This window comes from Microtus oregoni, unplaced genomic scaffold, assembly GCF_018167655.1.
Source record: "Microtus oregoni isolate MIOR12 unplaced genomic scaffold, Mior012 000013F_ref0000133, whole genome shotgun sequence".
NCBI classification, from domain to species: domain Eukaryota; kingdom Metazoa; phylum Chordata; class Mammalia; order Rodentia; family Cricetidae; genus Microtus; species Microtus oregoni.
Window position 1 is genome coordinate 25200407 of NW_024543072.1, and position 25326 is coordinate 25225732.

Below are 25326 nucleotides of genomic sequence, written 5' to 3' on the forward strand. Positions count from 1 at the left end.
GTCCCTGCATGTAAGTAGGCAATGTCTCACCCAGCTAGGTAGTGGAAGCTCATTCTTTTTTTTTTTTTTTATTTTTTTTATTTTCGAGACAGGGTTTCTCCGTAGCTTTTTGGTTCCTGTCCTGGAACTAGCTCTTCTAGACCAGGCTGGCCTTGAACTCCCAGAGATCCGCCTGCCTCTGCCTCCCCCCGAGTGCTGGGATTAAAGGCGTGCGCCACCATCGCTTGGCTGTGGGAGCTCATTCCTAACATGTCATATAGAGGCCTCTTCTAGAGTAACAGAGAACCAAGAAATTCTTTTCAGTGTGTGGATGACACCTCTGTCACTGCTTGGATTCTCCTGAGAGCGCAAAATCCTTCCTTGACTTCATGATCTCCTGTGTCAGGTTAGGGAGACTTAGGAGAGTAGAAGCAAATACTGCTTCTTAGAAAGGACTATGAAGGCTGGGTGGTGGCGCACGCCTTTAATCCCAGCACTCAGGAGGCAGAGGCAGGCGGATCTCTGTGAGTGCCAGGCCAGCCTGGTCTACAAGAGTGAGTTCCATGACAGGCTCCAAAGCTACAGAGAAGCCCTGTCTCAAAAAAATCAAAAATAAATAAATAGGACTATAAATCCTGATTTTCAGGTACTTACAATACAAGTTCCTCCTCTGGGTCTGAGATGTACAAATTAAAAATACCCTTCAACTAACACTCTTTCCCAAACTGATGGAGATTTGATGGCAACAAACAGTATCTAAGAGACACTTCAGCAGCTTGTGTGTGGCCAGCTATCATACACACAAGTATTGCTGAGTCTAGAACTCCTGACTCTAAGCTCAGCAACTCAGAAGGAAAAGGCATGGTCTGTGGAAGCCTAGAAAGCTTGACTGCCAGATCCCGTGAGAGGTGGAGAAAGAGAACCAGTTCCCACGAAGTCATTCTGTGACCTCCAGGTGCATTGCCTGGCACATGTGGAAACACATTCATAATCATAGCCGTAGTAAATTTGTTAAAAGCAGTCCTGAGCCAGGAACTTTCCAGAACACAGTGAGTCATCAATGTCTCTAAATTAAGAGCCTTCTTCAGTTGACTCTCCCAAGACTTGGTGTCCGCGTGGACGAAACAAAGGTTTTGGTAACACCAAAGCTTCCATTGCTAGACTTCTTGGTAGTATGATTGTGCATGTCCACACATAACTCCACATTCTCTCCTCTCCCTCCCCTGAATCTAGAATAGAGTAGAGCCTGGCACAGCAGTCTCAGCAAAATGGTGTGCACCTGTGCAGGCTAGGGATTGTAAGGATACACAGAAAAGTAGAACTGTGGAGATGGAGATGAAAAAAGACCCAGTCCCCAGATTGGGAAGTTATATCTGGTTGGGTCCAGCAATACACACACACACACACACACACACACACACACACACACACACACACATATATATATATATGAGAGTGGCTTTAATTATTACCAAAGTATGTAAGTACAAATCACTTAAGAGTGTGAAAATGTAGCTCCTAGGGGGATGAATTCCCACTAAGAGGTCTGGAAGGAAATCACTTGTAGAGTAGCATTTCCAAAGAGGCAGGGCTCATTGGGAGGACCATGGACACCAGTAGAGACATGCAGGGGAGCAGAGTACCCCCAAAGCAAGGCTGAGTATTTGGTATGGGCTATCTACGATGAGTCAACCCTCTCAGATGTTTGGGAGATTCACAATCCCAGGAAGTCTGGGATTTTTTCTGCAGATGATATGTTCTCAATGGGGCGCAGTAGTCCCAAAGTTGTGATAAACTATCTTACTCTTATATACAAAATGTATGTCTACATTCAGTACACAGATAGATCAATAGTATATTCATAGAGAAAGAAATTGGTGCTGAGTAATAATGAATAACAGGATAGGAAACATTATTTGGGACTCTAAGACATTATCAAAAGGTACCCCATACCCCTAAGTAGGATTAGACCTAAGTACAAACACAGAGAAACTTCAGTGTACAGAGCACCAAGAAAAGACAGATGTACTTCATATATTCATGCAACAAATGGCTTATAAAAGTAGAACATGTTCTGTATCTAAAAATCTACCCCCATCCATAAGCTTAAAGCAGAAATATTTGAGAGATGATGTAACCATATCCCTTCCGCATGGAAAAACAGTCTTGATTAGAAACAATTCTAAGAAAAGGGCCCCACCTACATTCCCTGCCATCAGTAGAAATGAGAGCCACACACATCTCTAACACAAAATGAACGTGAGAGAGAGCAGATGAGAATTGTGTGTTCTCAGGTTCCAGAGATGGGACCTAAATGAAAGCAATCCTTTTCATCAAGGTCCCTACATGAATTAGAGGTGAATGTGTTACGCGTTATCAGTTACTGAGACTGCAGTTCTCACTTCGCGTCCTACCCAGAAACATACACTTAAAGTTCTTACAGAGAAGCATGACTAGCTGGTTGTCCGGTAGTCACTGGAGGGCCCTCTTTTTATAAATGACGATTCATTACAGCTGTCAATGGTTCCCAGAGCTTTGACATCATAATTGAGTGCTATGCAAAATTCTCCTTTAAATGTGCGATGCAATGCTCAGAAGTTACCTCTAACTGTTACTCCTTTAGTATCCCAGATGAAATATTAGTAGTGTTAGGGTATGCTTTGTTTTCCGATAAAAGCAGAAAATGTCATATTTTATCATTTAAGAACTAAATCATTAATAACATGTGCCATGAAGGAAGTGTGTCTATTTAAGTCCAAGTTCACAGCCAAAATGCTGTATTTTACAATATGTTTTGATTAATATGAGTATTTTTTTATTTTGTATGCAAAACGAAGCTCTCTTCTTATGTGTGTGCCCACCACCCGCTAATACGTTTAAATTAAGTTGCTTTTGCAGACATTTGTATGTTATTCATTTCTAGCTACTTGTAATTTGCTCAGAATTGACATTTTAACTTTCCAGGCTGCCATCTCTGAGATCTCCTAATTCCTTGATCATTATTCAGCGAGTGTGCTGTCTAATGATCACATTTGCTTATATAGGCGTACACATGTCTCAGTGGAAATCGCCAGCGGATTTGTTTCATGGCAGTGTGTAAGGCTTCTCAGGGACTGAATTCAAAGGCAGATTCCCCAGTTAAACAGAGACACATGGAAGGAAAAGTTCCATTTTTTTTCTTCTACCTAACAGCGATATTTAGTTCGCTTTCTCCTGAGCAGCCTTGCAAAGGCACCGTGGTCACACAAGGAGTGATGGATCCCTCAGACACCTATCTCCCTGAAAGAAGAGGACAGCAAGCTGGCAGTTTTGCATTCTAGGGTTTTTTCAGTTTATATTCCTGGGCTGACTTGCCGTGGAGAACGTTTGAATGACTTATTTCTGGAGGGAGACAGGCATCCAAGCTATTAACCAGGTCTAGGTCCTTTGCTCCAGCTCTGCCCCAGAGTGAGCCCAGAGGCAGCCTGGCCTCCAGGAGTCCTGCTAGGCAAACAGCTCACCCAGAGCTGCTTTGGCGAAACTTCCCCCTTCCACACAAGATCCAAAAAGAGAACCTCAAGTCCTCTGCCAAAGTACTGTCAATTCCACTTAAACAGGAAGGCTCCTCTCAGATGCGGAGCTAGGCTGGGCTCTATCATGCCAGTGACTTTGGCTGGGTGGCACACCCTTCAAATGCCTCTGCAAGATGCACAGTGCCAGTGTTTGGAGCTGCACATGACACAGACCCTCCAAAGAAATGTAGTTGATTTGATTCGAATCTCTGAACATTCTCTCTCTCTCTCTCTTTCTCTCTCTCCCTCCCTCCCTCCTTCCCTCCCTCCCTCCCTCTCCCTTCATAAACTATCTATTTCCCTTCCATTATATCAGTCAATTAATCTTCAAGTCTCATTTAAAAACAAAGAACTGATCAAAGGTAGCACTGCTGTTTTATTGGCTTTGATTCATGTTAAACTATTTTTGTAGAAACAATACACAGCTCAGTAAATTTTCACACACACTCATCGAACGCATGTCAATAAATTTTCACATACACTCATCGAACGCGTGTCAATAAATTTTCACATACACTCATCGAACGCATGTCAAGAGGTGAAACCTCTGCTGAGGGGAAAGGCAGGGCTAGATTGGTTGCTTCATAAGCTCAGGGCCTTAGTTCAATCCCTGGGACTCATATAAATTACTGGGTACCATGGAACACGCACATATAACCCAGAACTGGGAATATGAGGACAGGTGGCCCGTGGGTCTTGCAGGATAACTCGTCTGACACCAAGCCAGTGGGAGAGCTTGTTTCAAAGGAGATGGACAACATTCTTGAGAATGACACCCAAGGTAGCCCACTCGTCTCCACACAAGCACGCATTCTGTGTGTCTGTGTCCCTCTCTATGTCTATATCTCTCTGTCTCTCTCTCATACACACACACACATACACACACAACCAATTGCATTTTAAAAAATGTATTTAAAAAAGTAGCACCATTGCATGCTCAGCCTTCCCAACAGTTGCTGTCAGGCATTACTCCTGTCTGTCCTGAATTCCAGGGGCAGCTACCATAATTTAAATGATATTTTGGATCTATTTTTTTGGCCCAAGAGCTCTCCATAAGACCTGAATCTGGGGTTCTTTGCCTTTCCCATTGTATCCCTTTCTGTGTGGAAGCATAGCTCCATTTTGATAGGTCTGAGTTTGAGAGAAAAAATGTACATTTTCTTTGAGTGTTCCATAAAACTCCCAGGAGATAATCCTTGTTCTACATGACTTCTTCATCTTCACCGTTCATTCTGACACCCCTTGTACAAATTTTTGTCTTTAGAAGTAGCGGCTGGAAGGCATTCAATTTCTGCATATCACCATTCCATGTGCATTCAAATCAGCAGGTCTTCCCATCCCTTTTGGTGTCTAATATCTGACGTAAGAAATCTTCTGTTGACACTAAGTCATAAATGGAAGTAGACAAAGTCAAAGGACTCCACCGTTCATGTTCTTTGGGAGTACTTTGGTAGGCTCTGTGCATTGAAATGTCTTTATTCTTTGAGAATTTCATACATGTATACAATGTCTAAAAATAGTTTTGATTGACAGCTACTGCTTGCACACATTTAAGAGGTGCAGTACGATGTGTGTATTCACGTATGTTCCGTGTAGAGCAGTGAGTATACCCATTCCCTTACATTGCAGTGTTTCCTTTCTGCTGAGTGTGTTCCTCTCCTCTCCTTTGGAACACACGATGACTTATATTTGCTCCACCATACTACAGAATGCACCCCAGAACTTATTCATTAACAATGTACCCCTTTGAGCTCTCTCCTACCTCCCTATTCTATTAGTTTAACTGCCTCATGGCACCCCAGTTCCAGCCATGGCCAGAATCCCACAGATATCAAGTTCTTACTATATGACAAGCTCTAGACTCTTTTGACAGTGGCCTTGGAAACAGAAGAGTTCTCTCAAAGACCTTTCAGTTATGAGATCCTTGTAGCCAGGAGCTCCATCGGGGTCCACACTTTTAAGTTGCCCATTGGCTTTGATCATTTCCTCTCTGGGTCCGGAGTCACACCCAGCTTCCTGTCTGTAGCCTGCTTTCCAACGCGTGCCGCTCAAGTCTTCTCCATTGTCTTCCGTGGACCTCGCCGGTTTATTTACAACTGTTGTGTGCCTCTGCCACATCTACATTGTCACTGTGATGGTATTTTTCTTTCTGTCTGTTTCTTCCGCAGGAGTTTAACCAGTAACCTACCCAATGTGAACCTACCCAATGTGAACCTACCCAAAGTTCCAAATCTACCAGTTAACATCCCTCTAGGCATCCCACAAATGCCTACTTTTTCGGCACCGTCATGGATGGCTGCTATATATGATGCTGAGTGTGTATTCAGTTCACATTAGATCTCATTTAAATTTAAGTGATCTTGGCATGGATATGTATTGCTTATTTCTATACATCCTATATAACTGAGATGGAGATGGATAATTAGACATATTTTGCTGATGATGCAGAGACAATATTGTTTATTTCTGGCGTTCATCGTGTTTGTAAGACATTTGCTATATATATGCACTAAAGATTTGTCTAACGCCCACTGAACACTTGAGGACTGTTTTACTTCCTTAATTATTTTACAAGGGGATTTCTGTCCCATTTTCAGTGCAGGGACCATGATTTTAGGAATTATTCATCCCCAAATTATCAATGAAAATTCTTGGATGGGCTGACCAGCCATCTCTGATCTGATCCAAGTCTATGAAAGAAGCCTGCCTACCTAGGAACTGGGTTTGGGGTTTTGTTTCATAACAAAACATTTTCACAAGGCTGATTAAGCCATAAAGCTTATTTCTCATGCCAGTAAATAGCAGGATATTATAATGGTATGCTCAGAGCTAAATGAAAATCTGTGCCAGGCTAGGTAAATTGCCTGTGTAGACACTTCCCAAAGTCAAAGTATAGTAGAGTGTTTTGAGGTCTAGGAAGTATGGGGGTTTCTGAATTTGAGAATGCAAGATTTGGGACACATACACAATTAAACTTTGGCAGTCGTGTCTCTGCATTCTCAGTACAGAGCCATTCTTTGCTTCCTTCATATGAAGGTCAGGGATGTGGGAGGGATTTTTGCCTGAAACCGATGTCACTGCTTCCACGTGAGCAGTTTGAAGGACATGGAAATTGAGTGGACATTTCTTCTCACGTAGGAAATCAATCTTCTCCATTTTCCTTAGCAAGAAGTCCCAACACCCCTCCGTTCTACCCCTGGGAAGTGAAATAAGAACCATGTGGGTGATTTCATAAGTGAAATAAGGTTTACCAGTTCTCCACCTTCCTTTGATCCTTTGCTTGGACCACAACTAATTATAGGCCAGATAAGCTTTTCTTTGGGAGAATAAATTGGCACGTTTTCAAAGGGAAGTGTTACTATCAAAGGAATAAAAAATGATCTGAAACTGGCAGTGATGTTTTTAACTCTCGGACTCCTATTCATGAAGGTGGCCCTCGGCACTTTCAGGCTCCCAGTGAACCCAGAGAGAGAGCCAAGTAGTAAAATGACTTCTCAACCTGGTGCCCCCAAAGCTACCTACTAGTTTAAAAAGCGCAGTCTCACACAAGCCCGCGATGAAATCACGAGGCCAATGTGTCTGATGATTCTCTACTAGAGACAAATTCAATCCTCCAAATTTTTTGGATTTGAGGAATATTGTTCCTAACCAAAATCACATCATATTCATGCTAAGATGACACTATTACAAGTTCAATTAGCTAGTGTCTGTTTTTTAGATCAGGTAGTGTATGTTTAAAATTCCAGCTAGATAGCCAAAAGCTTCTCTTAGCCTATCCCGTGCATGTTCTGTGATACTGTTTTTGAAAAGATATGAATCAAGACATTGTGATAAAGCAGATAATAGTCTCCATTCAATTAATTAAGGCATGGGTGCGAACACATTTTGGTGACTGCTCAGCAATCAAAATAATCTTGGTGCTATTGCCTTAACATTAGCAGTTTATCTTAAAAATAAAAAGAAAATATTCTTTTCCTCATGTCAAAACTTAATAATAAGCTCTTCAAAGAAAAAAAACGCTACAAGAATTTTTTGAAACTCTGTAACCAGATGGGTGTCAAAATGTTGTTGTAATAAATACCAATTATTGCATTCATATGTACTTAATGATTTAAAACATAAACCATGCAGTTCCAAAACGGGGCTTAGACTAGACAAAGTTGGGGTTTCTTTCTTCCCAAGCACGGGGTAGGGTAGGGGGAAGGCTGAACTTTCGTGGAGAGAAATGCATTCCCCACTTTTAAATGAAGCTCACCGCAGTATCTGTAAAGAAGGCGTGGATCCTCAGTCACCCACCAGGAAATGCCTGATTCAATATCTTTTCATGATTCCAGTTCTTTCCTTTGCCACCTTTTCATTTTAAGGACGTGTTTCCATGTTACCTGCTCCCTCGTGTCAGATACATCTATGTACTGACCTCAGACGGGTCTGTTCTGAAAGCATTGCCCTGTCAGCGCAGGCCGTAGGCTCTGGCTCCCTCTCGGCATGTTGGGAGTTTGCCCCCCTCCCCACCCCGCAGTAGCTGTGGATGCATCTATGCACTAGCTATCTTTCTCTCTGAAGCATTAATTCAATGCAGCTGGCATCTGTCACAATAGAAACACCCACTGTCATCTGTTTCTATAGACGATGTCAGAAGAAGTGGTTATGCATGGTGTGTTGGACATTTTATAAATTACTGTGTTAGCCTAGTGGTATGCGAGGAAGGGGGTAGGGGCGCTCGCCACCCCTCCAAGTTCCAAAGGGGGCGATTGCAAAAGAGAAAGCCAGCCAGAGAAGGGCAAGACAGGAAGAGGTCAAACATTTCCCATACACAGGCCTTCCAAGGATGTTCCAGGTAAAAGTCTCTTGGATGTCATCATACCAAAAAGGAATCAAGCCCCATTTCCCTGGATCTGTAGAGGACTGGGCAATATGGTACAATGGGAAAAGAGCTCAGGTTTTGAGCCCTGAAGTATCTCAGAGATCCACTGTCCCAACTCCCCCGATCCTGGGGCTGCCTATATAATGGGCTGGTCTGTGAAAATTGGACTGTTAGCCACTGGACAGGACTTTGGGATTCGAGGTATGGAAGTGTCCCTGTCTCTATCTGAAGTCTCCTCAATCTCTTTCCAGCTCTTCAAGAGAGAAAGCAGGTCCTCGCTCACCACTTTGTTAGCACTGTCTTTTTGAAACCAAAGTCTTGTGCCATTTCCAAGAGGCCTCCACACCGGAGGAGAACTGGGGAAATGCATGAAGCCCTGGATCCTAATAACTGCATGTTGCCATGCAGCTATTATCCACGGAGATTTACTTCTCCCGCTGGTTCATAGCCTTCGTCTGAATCATCACATATGCTAATGTGTGGTTATTAAAGGAAGGCTGATTTTTACCATACGCTATCCTCCTACTTAGAAGGAGACACGACAACCTCTTCAGACACCTCGCTGGTCTGGAGCAATTGGCTGAGCAAAGTGAACTGAGTCCTGTATGGTAAAACTCAAATTCTGCCAGTGGAGACTGCCCCCCCTCCACCGCCAACTCGCGTTGTTTCGTATGTGGAAGCCACTGTTTGCCTTAAAGCCTTCCAGCCCCCAGCTGTGTCTGTGTTAGTGTCTCTCAAGCCCAAGACCACAGGATGACTCTTGATTTCTGACTTCTTACCCTGCCAGTAACGGATCAGGTACCTCAGAAGATTTGTTCTGGAAACTCGATGCCCTTCAGACTTTCATCCGTGACCTACACTGGCCTGAGGAAGAGTTTGGAAAACACTTGGAACAGCGGCTGAAACTGATGGCAAGTGACATGATTGAGTCCTGCGTCAAACGGTAAGAGCTAGTGACTGGAAAGAGCCAGCCCTCCTTTGCCGTGGTCCAAGGGCTCTGGAAAGACCAGGGTGCTGCTGCCAATGGGCTGCGATATGGAACGTTTTGGAGGTGATGGCTTGTCCGGGTCAGCTCCAGCACAAAGGGGTAGAGTGGCGCGCACCTGTAACCCAATCACTACCATAGCTGAGGCAGGGGGTTGCTGTAAGTTCATAACCAGTCCGGGCTACATAGTGAGTCCCTGTCTTAAAATATCAACGACGACAAGTTTGAAAATTCAGCTGGAGTGGTTAGCTGCTCACCTTGAACTTCTTTCTATTAACCAGTTCTGTTTCCACCCCAGACACAAAATTCTTTTCCTACCAGTTTGTCCTGTTGCTGGTTCCATGATGAAAAAACTCCCATCCAGTCTTTCTCATTCTCTAGATCCCCAGCATCTATCACTACCTGCCACAAAGTAGCTACATGATAAATATTTATAAATACATGGAGAATGAACAGTTAGGAAGAAAAAAAAAAGGACAGTTCTAGAGCCATTGTGGGTAGAATCTAGGTCTTTGAATTTCCAACAACAACTAAGCCTTCATGTCCTCAATTATTCTGTCCATATGAACTGAGTATCTAGTATGTGCCATGTGTTGTTAGTTTTTTTGCCCACATTCTAACCAGGAATCAGCATGAAGGCATGAGACATGAACACGTGCCTTTGGTTTTCCACAGATTGCCCCCTATTTGTGGCTTACAGCCTTAGGGTAGAAAGCGGCTCACTGCGCTTGCAGTTCCCAAGCTGATTGTTCCAAGACTGCGATGGGAAGGGATTAACGATGGTCTCTATCCATCCAGCAACATGCTCCTCATCTGCTCTCATTATACCAGGTCCAGTGTCAAGTCATTGAAATACAATGGGAAAAAAAAGACTTTCCCCCTTGGAATATCTGTAGCCACAGGTCGAACCAGGGGAATTCACTTCTGTGTTTGATATCATTACCACCTTCCCTATCCCCAAACACATCCAAGTTCCTTTGCTAGTTTATAGGTGTTCTATTAGTTTTCCTTATTCAGAAAAGAAAGGGAAAGAAAAAATGAAATGAAATAAGGAAAGAGGGAAGGGAAGAAGGAAGAAAGGAAAGAAGGAAGGAAGGAAGGAAGGAAGAAAGAAAGGAAAGAAGGAAGGAAGGAAGGAAGGAAGGACGGACGGACGGACGGAAGGAAGGAAGGAAGGAAGGAAAGAACCCACAAGCAATCTTGGCTTCTCCAGATGTTATATGCTTTAGCTGATGAATGAGTTGTACGTGATGGCAGCAGGGCTTGCCTAGGAGTGTTCTGAATCCAGCAATGAGACCCTGGAAGAAGAAAAGAGAAGAAATGCATCAAAACTAAGACCTCAAAGGGTAAAAAGAACTGTGCTGTTGCAGGTAGGGAGGTAAATAGCAACTCAAACTAAACTAAGGAATGAGCCGCGAGCTTTGGTGACACTGGGCGGGTGTTTGTGTTTCTGGAAATTTAAGACTCTGAGAAATCCAGACTGTGGATTTTGTTCTTTTTTGCAAAGTTGTAGAACAAAAGACAGGTCTGGTTTTCAATTAAATGATCAAAACGTTTCCAGTTTTAATTTCTATAATCTCTTAGTCTATATTAATTTTAAGAAAAGCAATGGCTCTCCAACGACCAAACTGTTTGACCAAAATCTTTTTACAGAGCAACTCTTTAAGGCCCTCTATCTGTCTTTTCCTCTATCTCACAGAGGAGCTAAAGGGAATTAAAACCAGCCCTCTCCTGATCTGTGACCCCACCTATGCAGATATGCATTTATGTCCTTCACTTAGAAGCCAGCATGCTGGACAGGGGGTCAGGAGAGACACTTAGAAGACATAAAGAGAACATATGAACATGGTAAATGTGGTTTATCCCCCACCACATTGCAATCGTTACTGTGTTCAGTCATAGAAAGAAGGTAACCCACCCAGAAGCAGCAAACAGACCTGAATCCCTGTACACTCCTCAGCCTCCGATGCCACAGAGGTCCTCCTAGAATACAGAAGCTAAGAAACCTTTTATTGTCAGGACTTAAATCCCTCACTGGACATGTCTGGGCAAACTTGACCTCTAGAATTTCCTGGTGTTCCTTTCAGTCAAGGTTCTAAAAGTAAGCACAAACACAGGTCAAAACATCTCAACTCCAGCTCCAGAGGGCAGGGCATAGAGAGGCCTTTAGATGTTTTAAGGCATAGAATATATGTTAAAAGAGCCTAGAACTATTGATTACTTCTTTAGGGCAGAATAAATAACCTTTATCTTTGCACCATATAGCAGGGACTGTGGGTTGTGACTTTGGGTACGCAGTGCTTACAGTCCAGTCCTCCTCAGGACTAAGTGTCCAAGACATCTGTCACTGTCCAGAAGTGACAGCACCCTGGTCTGTATCAGGTCTATACTACGTGCAAAGCAAGGCATTCTGGCTCCCCCGTCAAGGAATCGATTGGGTTATGTGACCTCTCCATTCCTGGGTTTGGGGGACCCCTAGAGCCCCCTAAGTCATATTCCTTTTCTGCCTCTGCCTTCCTCATTTCACAGCCCTGCACTCCACGGGCTAGGAACAGTTCTCCTGTGAACAGAAATGTGAAAAGGGAAGACACTTGCTTCACTGGAAAGGAACGAGGTAGCATTTCCATTTCTCAGACTGGGCCGGAACTCGCACCTAAGCCTCAGAAGATCAGCGCAGGGCCCAGTCCAACTCAGTACCCATCAGGCCCGCTTTCACAGAGCTAGAAAATGATGTATTTTCAGCAGAGCTTAAAATGATCATCATGGTTCGAAAGCTCCTTCAGTGCACTGAGTCTTTAGAAGCCAAGATACATTTATCTTTAACATGATCATATCATCTATAGGGGTGTTTGGGGGTGTTTTTTTTTTTCCCTTAGGAACTGGGCTTCCAACCTTAGAAATTATACTTGGCTTCCCTGCATGCACCCAGGGTGTGTTAGCAAGCTGGCATCCTTTCCTGAGCTAACTAGCTATGTGGTCCTCCTAGGCACCAATAGAAAAGTGTCACTGATTCCGCTTAAAGTAATGCCATCCTGGGCGCTGCATGGGCTCTGGAAGGTGGCAGGGGACAGTGCAGAGAAGCAATAGACACCGTCGATGAAAGGGGCTTTAATGACGCCACTCACTGGCCAGGTGCTTTCTCAAAGGACATGTGAGGCTATGACCCACTCTTCTCTGAAACCTTTTTAAATGGAGCTTGTCCCCACTTTGCAATGGCAGTGCCGAGGACGGGATCTCACACCTGTATTGCAAACTATCTATACTGGGATTGCTCTTCCTGTGAGGGCTTAGTAGGTTTCTAGTATCATAAGTTAGCCCATAATGTTACCAAAGGAATGTTACAATAGATGTATGCAATTCTTGAGTTGTATATAACATATATGATGTTTCTATGATATAGTTGCATGTCAAGGACATGACTACATTTTTGATTATAAAAAAGAATATCTGCTTGCTGAAAAAGTAACACTGGTCATGAAAACAAACAAAAGCCATGCAAACCAGAAAGCCATCCTGTGGTAGTAGCTTCTAATTCATCCCTCTTCCCAAAGGTAACCGTTTTCAATGGTTGGATATATTCTCTTCTAATGATTCTTTGGCTAGAGCAATCTAGTTTCTAGTTTTCACACAATATTAAAATAATTGGATTTCAAAAAGATTTTTTTCAGTCTCTTTCAAAACCGAAAGAACAAACAATAAGGGGTCATTTAAGATTTTTCTCCACATGGAGGTTTTGAAGATGAGAAGTTGCCTTTCTTCTGTTTTGTTTTTTACGAGAAGTGATTCGAGGTAGGCACTTGCCAAAGTGAGAGAAACTGCATATGTTGTAGAGCTATAATCAGGTTTTTTAATTCATTTATTCTCCTGCAATTAGGGTTCTCCATATCATGTAATCTATAGATAGAAATGCATCAGGCTACAGGTGTTCTGGGCATTGGATGAGGGGATGGGCATGCATGGCCGTCCACATAAATAAGCCCTCCTTAGACGGGAAAGGCATTTGAAAAAGAACACGTGTGAAGTCATTGTGGATTGAAAGCAGGTATCGCCTTCAATGTCTTTTTCACTAACCTCTCAGGACATGTATCCTCTACCTTCCGCCCTCTGGATGCTGAACTGGTCTTTCCCTACTTTGTTTTAATAGAACCAGGATTGCGTTTGAAGTTAAGCTGCAAAAAACCAGTCGATCAACAGATTTTCGAGTCCCACAGTCAATATGCACCATGTTTAATGTTATGGTTGATGCCAAAGCTCAATCAACAAAACTTTGCAGCATGGAAATGGGCCAAGAGGTAAAAAAAAAAAAAAAGACCTTCCCCTCCTCTCCTCTCTCCATTGATCATATAGAAGAAAATGTCACAAATTCCTTTCTTCTACCCAGTCTGCTAGTTTCAGCACACTCCACATCTGCAGGTGAAGCTGTGGATAAGTGTTCAGCATCCGTCAAATCAATTTCCAAGGCATGTGCCAGCGAGCATGCTGGTCACTTGGAAGGGTTCTTGGCTGGAGTTCAGTGGTCCTAAGGTTCCTTTAAGCTAAAGGATGTTTGGTGACCTTATTCGGTAGGGCATTATCTGCAGCAGATGTGAGACTGTCCGAATGCCCATCACTTCCCATGGGTAGTGTCTTAGCCCTTGAACATCTGGATAGCAGGAGGGCTTCAACGCTGATCAAGTGACTCCCAAGCTATGCCAATAGGTTCTGCAGGCCCAGATCAACTTTCGGGCTTTTGATTTTCCCTAGAATGAATCAACTACGAATATTCCCTGACCAGAAGTTTCTTCCTTTGCAGAGTTTCTGATTCTAAAGTCAGATTTAAAATGTGAGGGAGAAGGAAGCAGCAACTTGGACTTGATTAAAGACGATCATGATCATTTTTTTCCAATGGCCTTAAGCCAGCTAGATATTCATATACCAATTTAGAATTAATTCAGTAACATTTCTGGCAACTCTATGCTGTTGCCAATTGGCATAAATTGCTCCTAAATCAGATCTTTCAATACCAGCCTTACATGCTCAGAATTTTTACTAAATTATATTTGCTCCTTATTCGTTATTTATTTTCTCCTTCGGCACCTTCCATTTTATATGTGGGTTGGTAGTGTTCTCTTCTGGCAAGATGTCCTCCAGCCTTGTTTCCCCCACAAGTGAGCTTCCTCAGCCACCCCGGCTAGCTTCTGCTCTAGCTGATAATCTTTCAAGCCTTCCCGTGGAGTTAAGTTCTAGGCAAGGAATCAATACAGGGCCCCCAAGCCGCTTTGCTTTAAGAGTAGGAACAGCGATTCCACAAATCCTCTGTGCGTCCACCTCCCAGGGTGTTCCAGAGGCTCCTCCCATAGTATTTCAACCTGTCTGGGGTATGATAGAGAAATTAAAACTTGCGGTGGACAGTTTTTGAGGAAAGACATCCAAAATATACGCTGGCATCTCCCACACGTACATGCACTAGCATGAAGACACAGACAGGAACACATGTGTACCGCACCATATACACAAATGCACCTGCACACACATTTTTATACACATGTGAACCAATGCAGAAAAAGAAAACATGCACACAGGAATTTAAGCTTCTGTGGCACTCTCTGATGGTGCTGGCACTGGTGGCTGTCCTGGAGGTCACATTTTGAGAAGCAGTGATTGATCCAAGGCTCTCGGTTTTCTGAAAATGAGCCAGGAAGAAGGGTTGGGACAATCGGAAGGGAGGCCTGGGTTGCCAGTCGCTTGGATAAGCATCTTGTGTTGTGCTGTGAAATGAACTTGGATAATGCTGGCAGCCTCTTTGAGACTCAGTTTCCCCATCTGTAAAATGACATCACTGCTCTGCTTTTATCCTGCCTATTTTAGCTGCAGGATCAGTTCTTCATTCTTTATCCAGAAGCCTAGCACGGAAAACATAAAAATAGAGCTTATCAGGATGGAGGGAGGCCCGGAGCCCCAGCTGGTGATCTCCTCCTCTCCACCTTAGCACCTCTTCACACCGCCACTCACCCACGCTTCCCTGGAGGAGTCTCAAACCTCTGGGTTTCACAGAACCCACTCTGCAGATCTCCCTGAGGGTTCTTGAAATCATCACGTCTTCCCAAGTCACTAACAATTCCTGAGTTTCTGCATTTCTAGAGCGGTGTCGGTCTGGAACCTCCCCCTCCCCTCTCTCCTCTGCTTGTGCTCTGGCCACAGCTGCTGTATTTTAAATCATCATAAAGCCGCATGCCTAGAGAAGCCACCCTTCAAAAGTACACACTTCTACAACTGTGCTGTGTTCACAGTGCCCTGCAGCCATCACAGTCAGTTACATGACATGTTCACAGTCCTAAAAAGAAACCAACCCATGCATCAACAGCCAGGGTTCTGTCAGTGTTCCCAGTTCTGGGTTGTTATCAACCTGTGTCCTGCAGATACGCCTGTTTCTGTTCTTGGGTTTTATATAAATAGAACCAAGCAATAGGTGGGTTGTGTGTGTTCTTTCACCTAGTCTCATGCTTTCAAGATCCATGCATGTTGTAGCATGTACTGTCTATTTGTGGCCGAATAATATTCCAGGATATAGATATACTTTTGCTCAATCTCTTAGCTAGGTTGTATTCTGCGCAAATATGTACATGATTTGCTTCTTTTCCATCCTGGTTCATTTTTAAATGTCTTCTCTGTGATAGCATAGTACCCTTCAGACCAAGGACAAAAAGAAAGCAAAGGATTTTTTTCTTTTGAGATTGGAGATCAGTTTGTAAGTTTCCTCTCAGAGCTTTTGAGGTAGACACTTTGTCTGAGATTCACAAGGATGACCCCCGGTCCTTGTAGACAATGGCCAACACCATAGGACTGACCTCTCTGTGTGTGTCCTTGGGAGGTCCTAGATCTCTTCTCCGGGTTGATTTGCCTGTAGCCTTGTGACAATGCCACTGTCCTTGAATATGTGACTAGACCAGTCACATCACTGCGATCTCAGGGCTGGAGTCCTGGGGGTGATGGTAAGAATGGGGGAGAGGGTGGAGTTGTGCAAACTCCATTAAGAATCTGGTGAAAGAAAAAAAAAGAATCTGGTGAAAGCTATGGATCCATTTCCTAGGGAATAAATACTTACAAATGGTATTCCCATATAATCTCAGGGACCCGTAGAGTTTCTTAATCCAAACCCCAAGTCCTAGTTGAAGACCAATGATGCTGTATCAGCTCACACCTGCCACGGTGGACTCCAGCTCTCGTCTCCACCATGGGTCACTTCTTCTCTAAGCTAGGGTGACCTTGGCTTAACTTTAGAGTCTGGTTTTCTTTTAAAAAAAATGTCCAATGATTAAATCACTAGAATCTGTGACCCTTCCTCTGGTCAAACTGCATTCTCTTAAACAAGTCACTGCCCATTGCTTGCTGGGTGACTCACACACAGCCTTTTTATAGCGGAGATCAGTACCCGGGCTTCTAGGTAAGATTAAGGGGTTGCAGCACTTTAAGGCTAAACAGTGGAGTCTTGATGGCTCTGGACATAGAATTTAATTATGTAGAGAAGACTGTGTGTACTTTTTCTATTTTTTCTCAACGTTGTTTATATTTTTATAGTTTTCTCAACACTTTTTACATTTGTTTTTACTTCGTTTTACATTTGTATTTTGCCTGCATGTATGCTTGAGGCATCAGATCCCCTGGAACTGGAGTTACAAACAGTTGTGAGGTGCCATGTGGGTGCTGGGACCTGAACCTGGGTTCTTTGAAAGAGCAGTCAGTGCTCTAAACCACTGAGCAATCTCTCCAGCCCCAACTCAACACATTTTAAATGAAAATAATTTTAATGTTTGTACATGCATTTCTCAGAAGTGATACATATACATTCAAACTAAATACCTATATGAAGGATTTATCTAACACTGGGTTCTAATCGTTTGTTCTTCCCCTAAGGATACGTGTTCCCAAAATAATGTTAGAAAGGCCTGTCAGTGTTTTCTTCTAAGTAAAATGAGTCAGAAGCACCTAAATGAGCAGCTTGTGGGAAATGAAGCCTCCTAATGTAGCTAAAATGGTCAGGCTAAAACCAGATGTCATGGAACTGCTTCTCAGTAGCCTGGCACAGTGGCTGTCACCTGGAACAGAATTTCAGAGGGAAGTCATGTGAAATGATCCATACTTCACAGAATGATGGATGAGATTTACCATCCATCTGGATTTTTTTAAGGGGGCTTGAGTAAGATGACTAGGAAGATTCTAGAATTGGGATATGAATGCTTGGAAACCACTTGACTTCCATTTTCATGTGGGCTGCGCTTTGGAATATCAACCATTAAGCTTGTATTACAGATCTCGTTTCTACTTCTGACCACCACCTGTACCCCACTCCCTCGGCCTGTTTTGAATTATGCCTCACTAGCGAGGGGATGCAGTCTCCAGTTTGACAATCGCTCCCTGAATCTCACCGCCAGGAGAAAGTCTCATCTAAAAGCAGCTGTTGAGACATTTGCTCACCATACTTTTCCATCTTAAATATTTATTTTTTCATTAAAATTTGTGAAGTACCAATAGAGGGGAAATTGTGTATTAAATAGTTTCTCACTTGGCCTAGTGTGTTTTCATCTTGTTTCCAAGGTCAGATGGTCTTCACAGAAAGATAACGTACACACAATCTGTTCCACAAGGCAAAATGTGCAGCGCAGGAAGTCAAGTGAGATGCTTCTCACGTAGTAATCCCGGATCTGCAGGAACTTCCCCCCTCTTCTCATGCCCTGGGGACCAATGCATCTTTGAGCTACTACCACCATTATTTCAGGTCCTGGGTCAAGCAGACCCAACAGATCACAGAGAGACTTGGAAGATGCAGAACCTTCTAGGCTGCAGGTAGAATGGAATAGCGAGGCAATTTACAAAGGGCGTCGTGACAAGAGCTAGCAGGGAAGATGGCAACAGGAAGGTTCCTCTGCGCATGCACCCACTCCTTTGTGAGGCTTCCCATTTGCACTGAACAATAGATCACCCCCAGAAAGAGCCAAGAGTGGTGGTGGGGGAGCTCATTATTGTTCCAGAAAAGCAAGTTAGTCCAATACATCATCTATGGCAGGAAGATCTGGCAACAGGTATGTGGATTTTGTCATCGCCTGAATAGCAATGGGGAATTCTTTGATGTTTAGCGCTCAGCGACATGAGGCACAGAGTCAGTATGAAGGCATAATTGCCATGCAGGGTATAGAGCTGAAGAGGGTTTAAAGAAATGTGCACAACCGTGTAGTCACGGACTGATGAGGGAAGTAGTGATATGGCCATGTAGCAATTCCCTCTTTCTTCTTTCTCCTTCCTTCCTTCCCCTTCCCCTTCCCCTTCCCCTTCCCCTTCCCCCTCCCCTTCCCCTTCCCCTTCCCCCTCCCCCTCCCCCTCTTCTTCTTCTTCTTCTTCTTCTTCTTCTTCTTCTTCTTCTTCTTCTTTTTGAGTCAAAGTCTTACTCTTTACCCCACACTAGCCTCCAACTCATAACAATCCTTCTTCTCCCATCAAATGCTGGGATTCTAGGCATAAGCCAACAGTCCAACTCCACATACTTTCTCAACTGTATATTCATGTATTATGTCAGTGTTTGGGTAAGCCAAGGTCAGTTTTACATTCAGAATGTAATTCTAGTTCTACTACAGCGGTGAGAAAGCAAAGCGACAGAGATCCCATGCTCAAGCTGACCCTGGAACAAAGAGGCAAAAATAACCATATTAAAATACTTTAAGTGAGGGGGTGGCTCAGTTCATAGCGCAGTTGCTGTGTAAGCCTGTGTTCAATCCCTGTTACCCACATAAAACACCAGGGATGGTGGTGTGTGTCCAGGCCAATGAAAGACCTGTAGACAGTGCTCTGGCCTCCACAGGCAAATGTGTAAGTGTACACACACACACACACACACACACACACACATCCTGCTTTACTTTATAAGCAGGATAAGATGTCTATTAGAACAGGAACGTCATAATACTTATATATACAGTGTTATGATCAGGGGAGATAGTGGGACTACATAGAATCAGCATGTGAAAGAATATCATGCCTAATAGGCTATGGTGTCCCTAACTTGTTTCCACACGGAAGGGCTTGTTCCTCACTAACCCCTTAGACACAAGACATAGACCTTACCCAGTCTTAGCGTATGGAAGACAATTGCCATCTGTTTCCATTTTACCACTTCCAACAAGGTTGTTAAGAGAGTGCGTCTATTCTTGTTGGTGCTCCTTGCTCGGTCCAAAGCCCCTCGTGCATTGCTTCATCTCGTGCTTAGCTCTTCCGGCTAAGCATCATGCCCTAATGAATTTAATAAATGTGACTCATTGATAGCAATCCAAAGGAAAGCTAGTGGGGCAAGTCAGTCACGTGACAACCGAAAGTGAGGATCTGATTCTGGGTCTTATTTCAATACCTAAAAATGTGTTTGGAAGACTGTCAATATTCCCATAGTCTTTTTGCTTTAACATCTTTCTTTGTGACTCTGGTACAGAGTTCTGTGGATTCTTTTTCTTGTTTTCTTGGGATTTTTTGTTTTTGTTTTTTTTAAGCTGCAAGTTTATGCTATTTACAAGTAAATTTTTCTTGAATCCGGCAGTGTGGCCAACAGGGGTTCTGATTCATCAGGACAAAACACCATGGGCCATTTGCTTCTTTTTCCTCCTCCAGTCAACTGAAGGGAGGAGGAGATTGCCTCCATGATGACGTCGTTCCTTCTCTGCCCTTTGTGGCTACTCAAGGAATTGACCACATGATAGTATTTGAATTGCAACTACAGTTGGCAAAATGTTTTCGTATCTAGAAACTCATAGATCTTCAAAATAGCTCTACAAATCTGGATGCCAGGAAAGGGCTTGGGCACTGAATTCTTAAGTAATGTTATGTAACTGAGACAGACCAGCCAAACGTTTTTGTTGTTGTTATTGTTAAGTTCTGCTTTGTTCTTTATTGTCATATAGTTACATCCATTATGAACACATCTGATGTCTTGATATGTGGAAATCAATAGAAAAACATAGAATAGTCAAGTTGAGGTACTTATAATGTCCACTTCTTTAAATAGGGGTGGGATTGGGGGAGGGAGCCATCATGTCTCTCTTGGCTGTTTTTAAACACGGAGCTAACATATATTCGCCAAGGCTTGCTTAGCCCCATGTGGAAATCAGCAGTCTGTATTAGCTTTCTCGCTTCTGGGTCCAGGTCTTGGAGCTGTCACCTGTTGGAGGTTTGCAGATGAGGAAACTGAGCTCAATATGGAGGCAGTGTGGCTTCTGCCCTCTCACTGGGACACTGTCCAGGCCTTCCAGGTCCAAGCCAATCTCTCATCTCCTTGCTCCTGCTCAGTCATCCTGCTTGCCAGCAACCAGAGTATTGCCACACATCCTATGTCTTATCTCTGTGTTCGCATAGCTTTCTGATGATGCTTTATTTAATTTTCATCTTCTTATGTGTCCTTTTGTCCTGATTTTTATTTGCACTGTTCCTTTTTCTTTTTTTTTGGTTCCTAATTAATCATCCTTCTGAAAGTTTGCTAAAGAGTGGGTAAGTGCATTTTTCCTTTCCAAATAACAATGTTTTTTTGTGTTATTGTTTTTGTGTTACGGAAATACAAAATAATTCAAATGGATACTAAACTGTTCTAATAAATGTCAAGGAGCTGGCATATAATAATTTGTGTTGAAATTGCTTTTCCTTTTCCCCTGGCATTTACAGCAGATTTTTGTTTGTGTGGGGGTTTGTTTTCACATTACTATTTAAATTTAATCGACAGCACCGGTTTGGAAAATGATTGGAAAAACTTAGCTACAGCCTCAGCAGAAGGTCTAGCCTGGGTCTGCTTGTTGCTGAACAGGAAGAAAAGGAAAACAAATGTGTCGCTTATCACAATGGCTTAGAAAGAGACATTTTATCTGGACTGAGTCAAGACTGTCGTTAAAACTGATGTACTCCGAGGCATACACCCAAAGTACCTAGCAGGTTTTTGCAAGATCATTGTCTTAGTCAAATTCCCTTTGGAGGGATAGCCAAAATTGCTAGAGTTACATCCCCCAGTAATTTCCAAGAAATACCATTTCCCTTCCAATTGTACTAGATTACTATTGAATCAAGCTTTGTAAAATCCAGTTCAACACACTGCCAGGCCATTAAGCCGGCCACGTGTGCTGCTGTGTATATGGGCCCACACACATCAAAGACGCCTGAAGCCTTAAATGAGGAACAATGAGCATGATGATTTTTTAAGCTCTTTTTTTTTCTTTTTTTTATTTTTTAAATTTATTTATTTATTAAGGATTTCTGCCTCGTCCCCACAACCGCTTCCCATTTCCCTCCCCCTCCCCCGATCAAGTCCCCCTCCCTCATCTGCTCAAAGAGCAATCAGGGTTCCCTGACCTGTGGGAAGCCCAAAGACTGCCCAACTCTATCCAGGTCTCATAAGGTGAGCATTCAAACTGCCTAGGCTTTTTTTTTAAGCTCTTTGGGCGTCTCTCTGTCAAAGACCAGAAGTCAGAATATTATAGTTGCTTCTAGGACTGTGAGAGCAAACTAGGTCTGCAAGTCGGGCTTTATTTATAGATCGTATAGTCTAAAAGCCATGACCTCACACAGCACTGTCAACCTCCCTGACATGCTAAATGTGTCTTTCTGTCTTCTTTAGCATCAATACCATTCAAAAATAGATGAACTCATTGAAGAAACCGTTAAAGAAATGATCACACTCTTGGTGGCAAAGGTAACCTTCGGCTTCAGGTGAAAGGGGGCATTGTGAGCGTTTCTTTGTTGTGTCTGCATTTCCATTAAAATGTAACACGTTAAAAAAAAAGTTGAGCTGGGTGCTCACATCTCTCAAGAAACGAGATTGTACATCACCCAGCCCCAGCTTGCGAGCATTTTCTGATGTTCGTGAGCTGTGTGAAGATCAATTGGTGAGGCGGCATATGTTAACTTAATAAGAATGTGTCCCCAAACGTCGCACTAGGTTATGCAGGAAATGTTTGTTTTGTTTCTCAGCACTGACAAAGTTAGATTTTAAAATACGTAAAGTGAAGCGGTAATAAGGAATTCTGCCATCCCGAAAACCCCTTTCCCTCTAGTTTCACATGCAGTGAGAGTCATAATAAAACAGAAAAGTCAGATAAAGCTATTTCAGTCACCCTCATGAATTATAGAATTTTAACTAAGTAATGCTGAATGGGAAGACATTTATATTTGCCAGTGCTAAACTTCTGTTTCCCCCAAATTACTGATAAAATACAAATAAAAATAGATTGGATTAAATGTAGTGCTAATATGTAATGTAAAGACTGCTTTGCGCAGTTTGGGATTTTGAAAAAGTGCATTTAATATTATCGCATGCTATATGCAACGCAATAATATTTTGTCACTTTGCACTTCTGTAACACTCCGTATTTGCAATCACATAATAATGAAGAGAAAGCCGGATAAGTCAAATATTGCCGTGCAACGGCAGCCTTTTCCTTTCTCCAAAGTGAGAGTTTTAAAAAAATGGAATGCAGAAACGAGCAGAGGGCTGAGTCCTAGCCTCTGAGTGGTGAGGACATGTTGCTCTTTCTTGTAAATCAATTGTAATTTGAAGTAATAGTTTTTCCTCTTTGCTGTCTTACCAGTTTGTAACGATTCTGGAAGGTGTCCTGGCAAAGTTATCCAGATATGACGAGGGGACTTTGTTTTCTTCTTTTCTGTCATTTACGGTAAGTAAAGAGCATCCCAATTTCCTGGTTGTTGCTTGAGTTCAGCTGTTTTTCTGCTCGGGTGAGAAGTCCTGTGTGGTTTTGTTTCGGGGAGGCAGTGTGTATTGTTTCTATTCAACCAGGAATGTGATATGTTAACGCTGGAGAAGAGGCAGTAACGGCAGACAAACTCTCGGTTCCGTGTCCTTGTGGATGCACCGTATGCACACACATCCAGAGTAGCCTGCCTTTCTTCCACGGGGCTGTGACAGGAATGCAGTGAGGGCCACCATTCTTACTAATAAATACATTTAGGGATTGTATATGAAGTATGATTATATGTGATCTTCAGCTTAGCTGAAACTGCAGATGCCTTTTTTGATGGTCCCTGCTCTCCTAGTTACATTTTTCTTAATCAAGTTAGTTGCACACATTTCAAGTCCAGACCTCATAGAGAAAGGAGGCTGCTTTTCCAAGTGGATCTGCCCAGTACACAGCCCCAGTCTACGGGAGTTGAAACATGGGGTTCCTACAGGCTGGAGGTGCTTGCAGCCCGTGGAATTCCTCTGAACAAGGACTTCTCCTGTTCTGCCTGCCTGGGTGTAGGAGCTGTTTATGTTTATATCCTCCCAACCTGCTGACATAGCCTTTCCAAATTCTTTGAGGTTCCAGTTCTGTGCTAAAATGAGATAAGGCCAAGGCCAAAGGTTAAGTATCATGGGTAGAATTCCTCAACTTTGGAGTCCCGCAGACCTGAGTTCAAGTCCCTTCTGCAATACTAACAAGCTGTGTGAGCCTCACTAGGTCTCTGAGCCCAAGTTTCCTCACCTGGAAGGATATGGGCAGTGGATATTATCTCCCATAATTCCATAGTATTACCATAATACCACAGGTGAAAGCATCATGGTCTTAGCTTATTAGGTAAGACTTGATAAAAGGCATCTACTACTAATAACAAGTAATGAATATGATTACGATAAATTACAATCATACCTGCATACAATTTCTTTCGGGACATGTCCTAAAACTGAGTAAATAAACAATACAACCTATTTTGGTCCTCTCCTCCATTTATGTTTTCCGACCAGCGTTGACTGGTTGCATTTTAGTTACTAGATAGTATCCACCTATCAATATGCCCAGCTTGTTTTGATGTGTGATGTGACCTTCCCAAACATAAGGATGAGTTAATCCAGGAGTATGATGATCTTCAGACCTAGAGTTCATTGTCAAGGGCGGATTGGGAAGCAGACAATGCAAAGGAATATTGCGTCCAACTTCCCTCTGCAAAATTATCTGTAATGTGTCATCTCTGGGAAGGAATCTGCCTAGCCCACTCCTTTGACAAAGAAAGAAACCAAGACCCACAGAGGGGGAGTCATTTGTTCCGAGGTCACATAGCAATATGTAGAGCAGGGACATAAACCAACTCCCCTGCCCATTTGCCACCCCGGGTAGCTTCTGGAGAGAGTGGGATCCCGCTGTCAAATGCCTGACGCTGGAAGGCAGATGGGCAGGCTCATGAGTGGGAAAGACCCACAGAGAAGGATTCAGGGCACATGAGTTGGAAATAGACAAGGGCTCCTCACTGCAACTGTGGAAACGATGAGGAAGGGGGTGGAACTAAGCACAAGATTTCTGCAAACTCCTCCTAATGCCCAGAGAAGACACTTGCTTTAAGACTTCATTTTGAGCCAATGTTTTCACTGTAGTGTATTTGAACCGATGACCCAGAAAGGCCCTTTTGCTTTTTGTTGCTTCCACTTTTACTCCAGCCAAGACCCTTCTCTGAGATGAACTTTCCAAAAGATTTGTTCGCAGCTGGCTCAGTAGCAGCCAGATGAAGAATTCAGGGATCCCAGGGATCCCCGGGGGAGAGTGAGAAACCCAGACCAAAGTGTCCCGTGGTGGCTTTGCACCTCCGCTTCCCAAGCTCTCATCCTTCCTAAGACATTTTACAGCCTAGAGGCATACCCACCGAAGACACTGCCATACCCAGAACATTCCAGACCTGTGCCGGGCCTGGAACGTCCCTCCTTGGTAACGCTCCTCCCACGTACTTGGCCATCCCATGGCCACAAGCACCCACTTCTCATTTGCAGCCTCCGTTCTGCCAGGATTCCAGTATTAGAGAGGGGGAGCTGAACTTAGAGGTGGCAAGAATATCTTTCCACACATGCATCCTGAGTTCCTGCCTAAATTGCAGAGGGCCTTTGAAGGATGCTGGCAGCCCAGTGGTGTTAACTTCCCAGGAATGGAATAGAGGTGAAAGGGTGGGGGCAGTGGTAAGAGGGGCAG

The 25326-nt window shown here is 43.3% G+C and overlaps 1 protein-coding gene across 19 annotated transcripts in view; it reads left to right on the forward strand.

Moving 5' to 3' along the window:
• Cadps (calcium dependent secretion activator) overlaps nucleotides 1-25326 on the forward strand; it is a 437227-nt gene that overhangs the window by 341166 nt on the left and 70735 nt on the right. For 13 of the 19 annotated variants that reach the window (XM_041663126.1, XM_041663131.1, XM_041663127.1 and 10 more), the window contains 5 exons: nucleotides 5699-5845; nucleotides 9182-9337; nucleotides 13524-13671; nucleotides 21996-22070; nucleotides 22966-23049. In XM_041663126.1, the coding sequence (XP_041519060.1) occupies nucleotides 5699-5845; nucleotides 9182-9337; nucleotides 13524-13671; nucleotides 21996-22070; nucleotides 22966-23049 (610 nt within the window). The remainder of the gene's footprint in view (nucleotides 1-5698; nucleotides 5846-9181; nucleotides 9338-13523; nucleotides 13672-21995; nucleotides 22071-22965; nucleotides 23050-25326) is intronic. The other 6 variants (XM_041663140.1, XM_041663146.1, XM_041663141.1 and 3 more) reach the window with 1 other exon arrangement.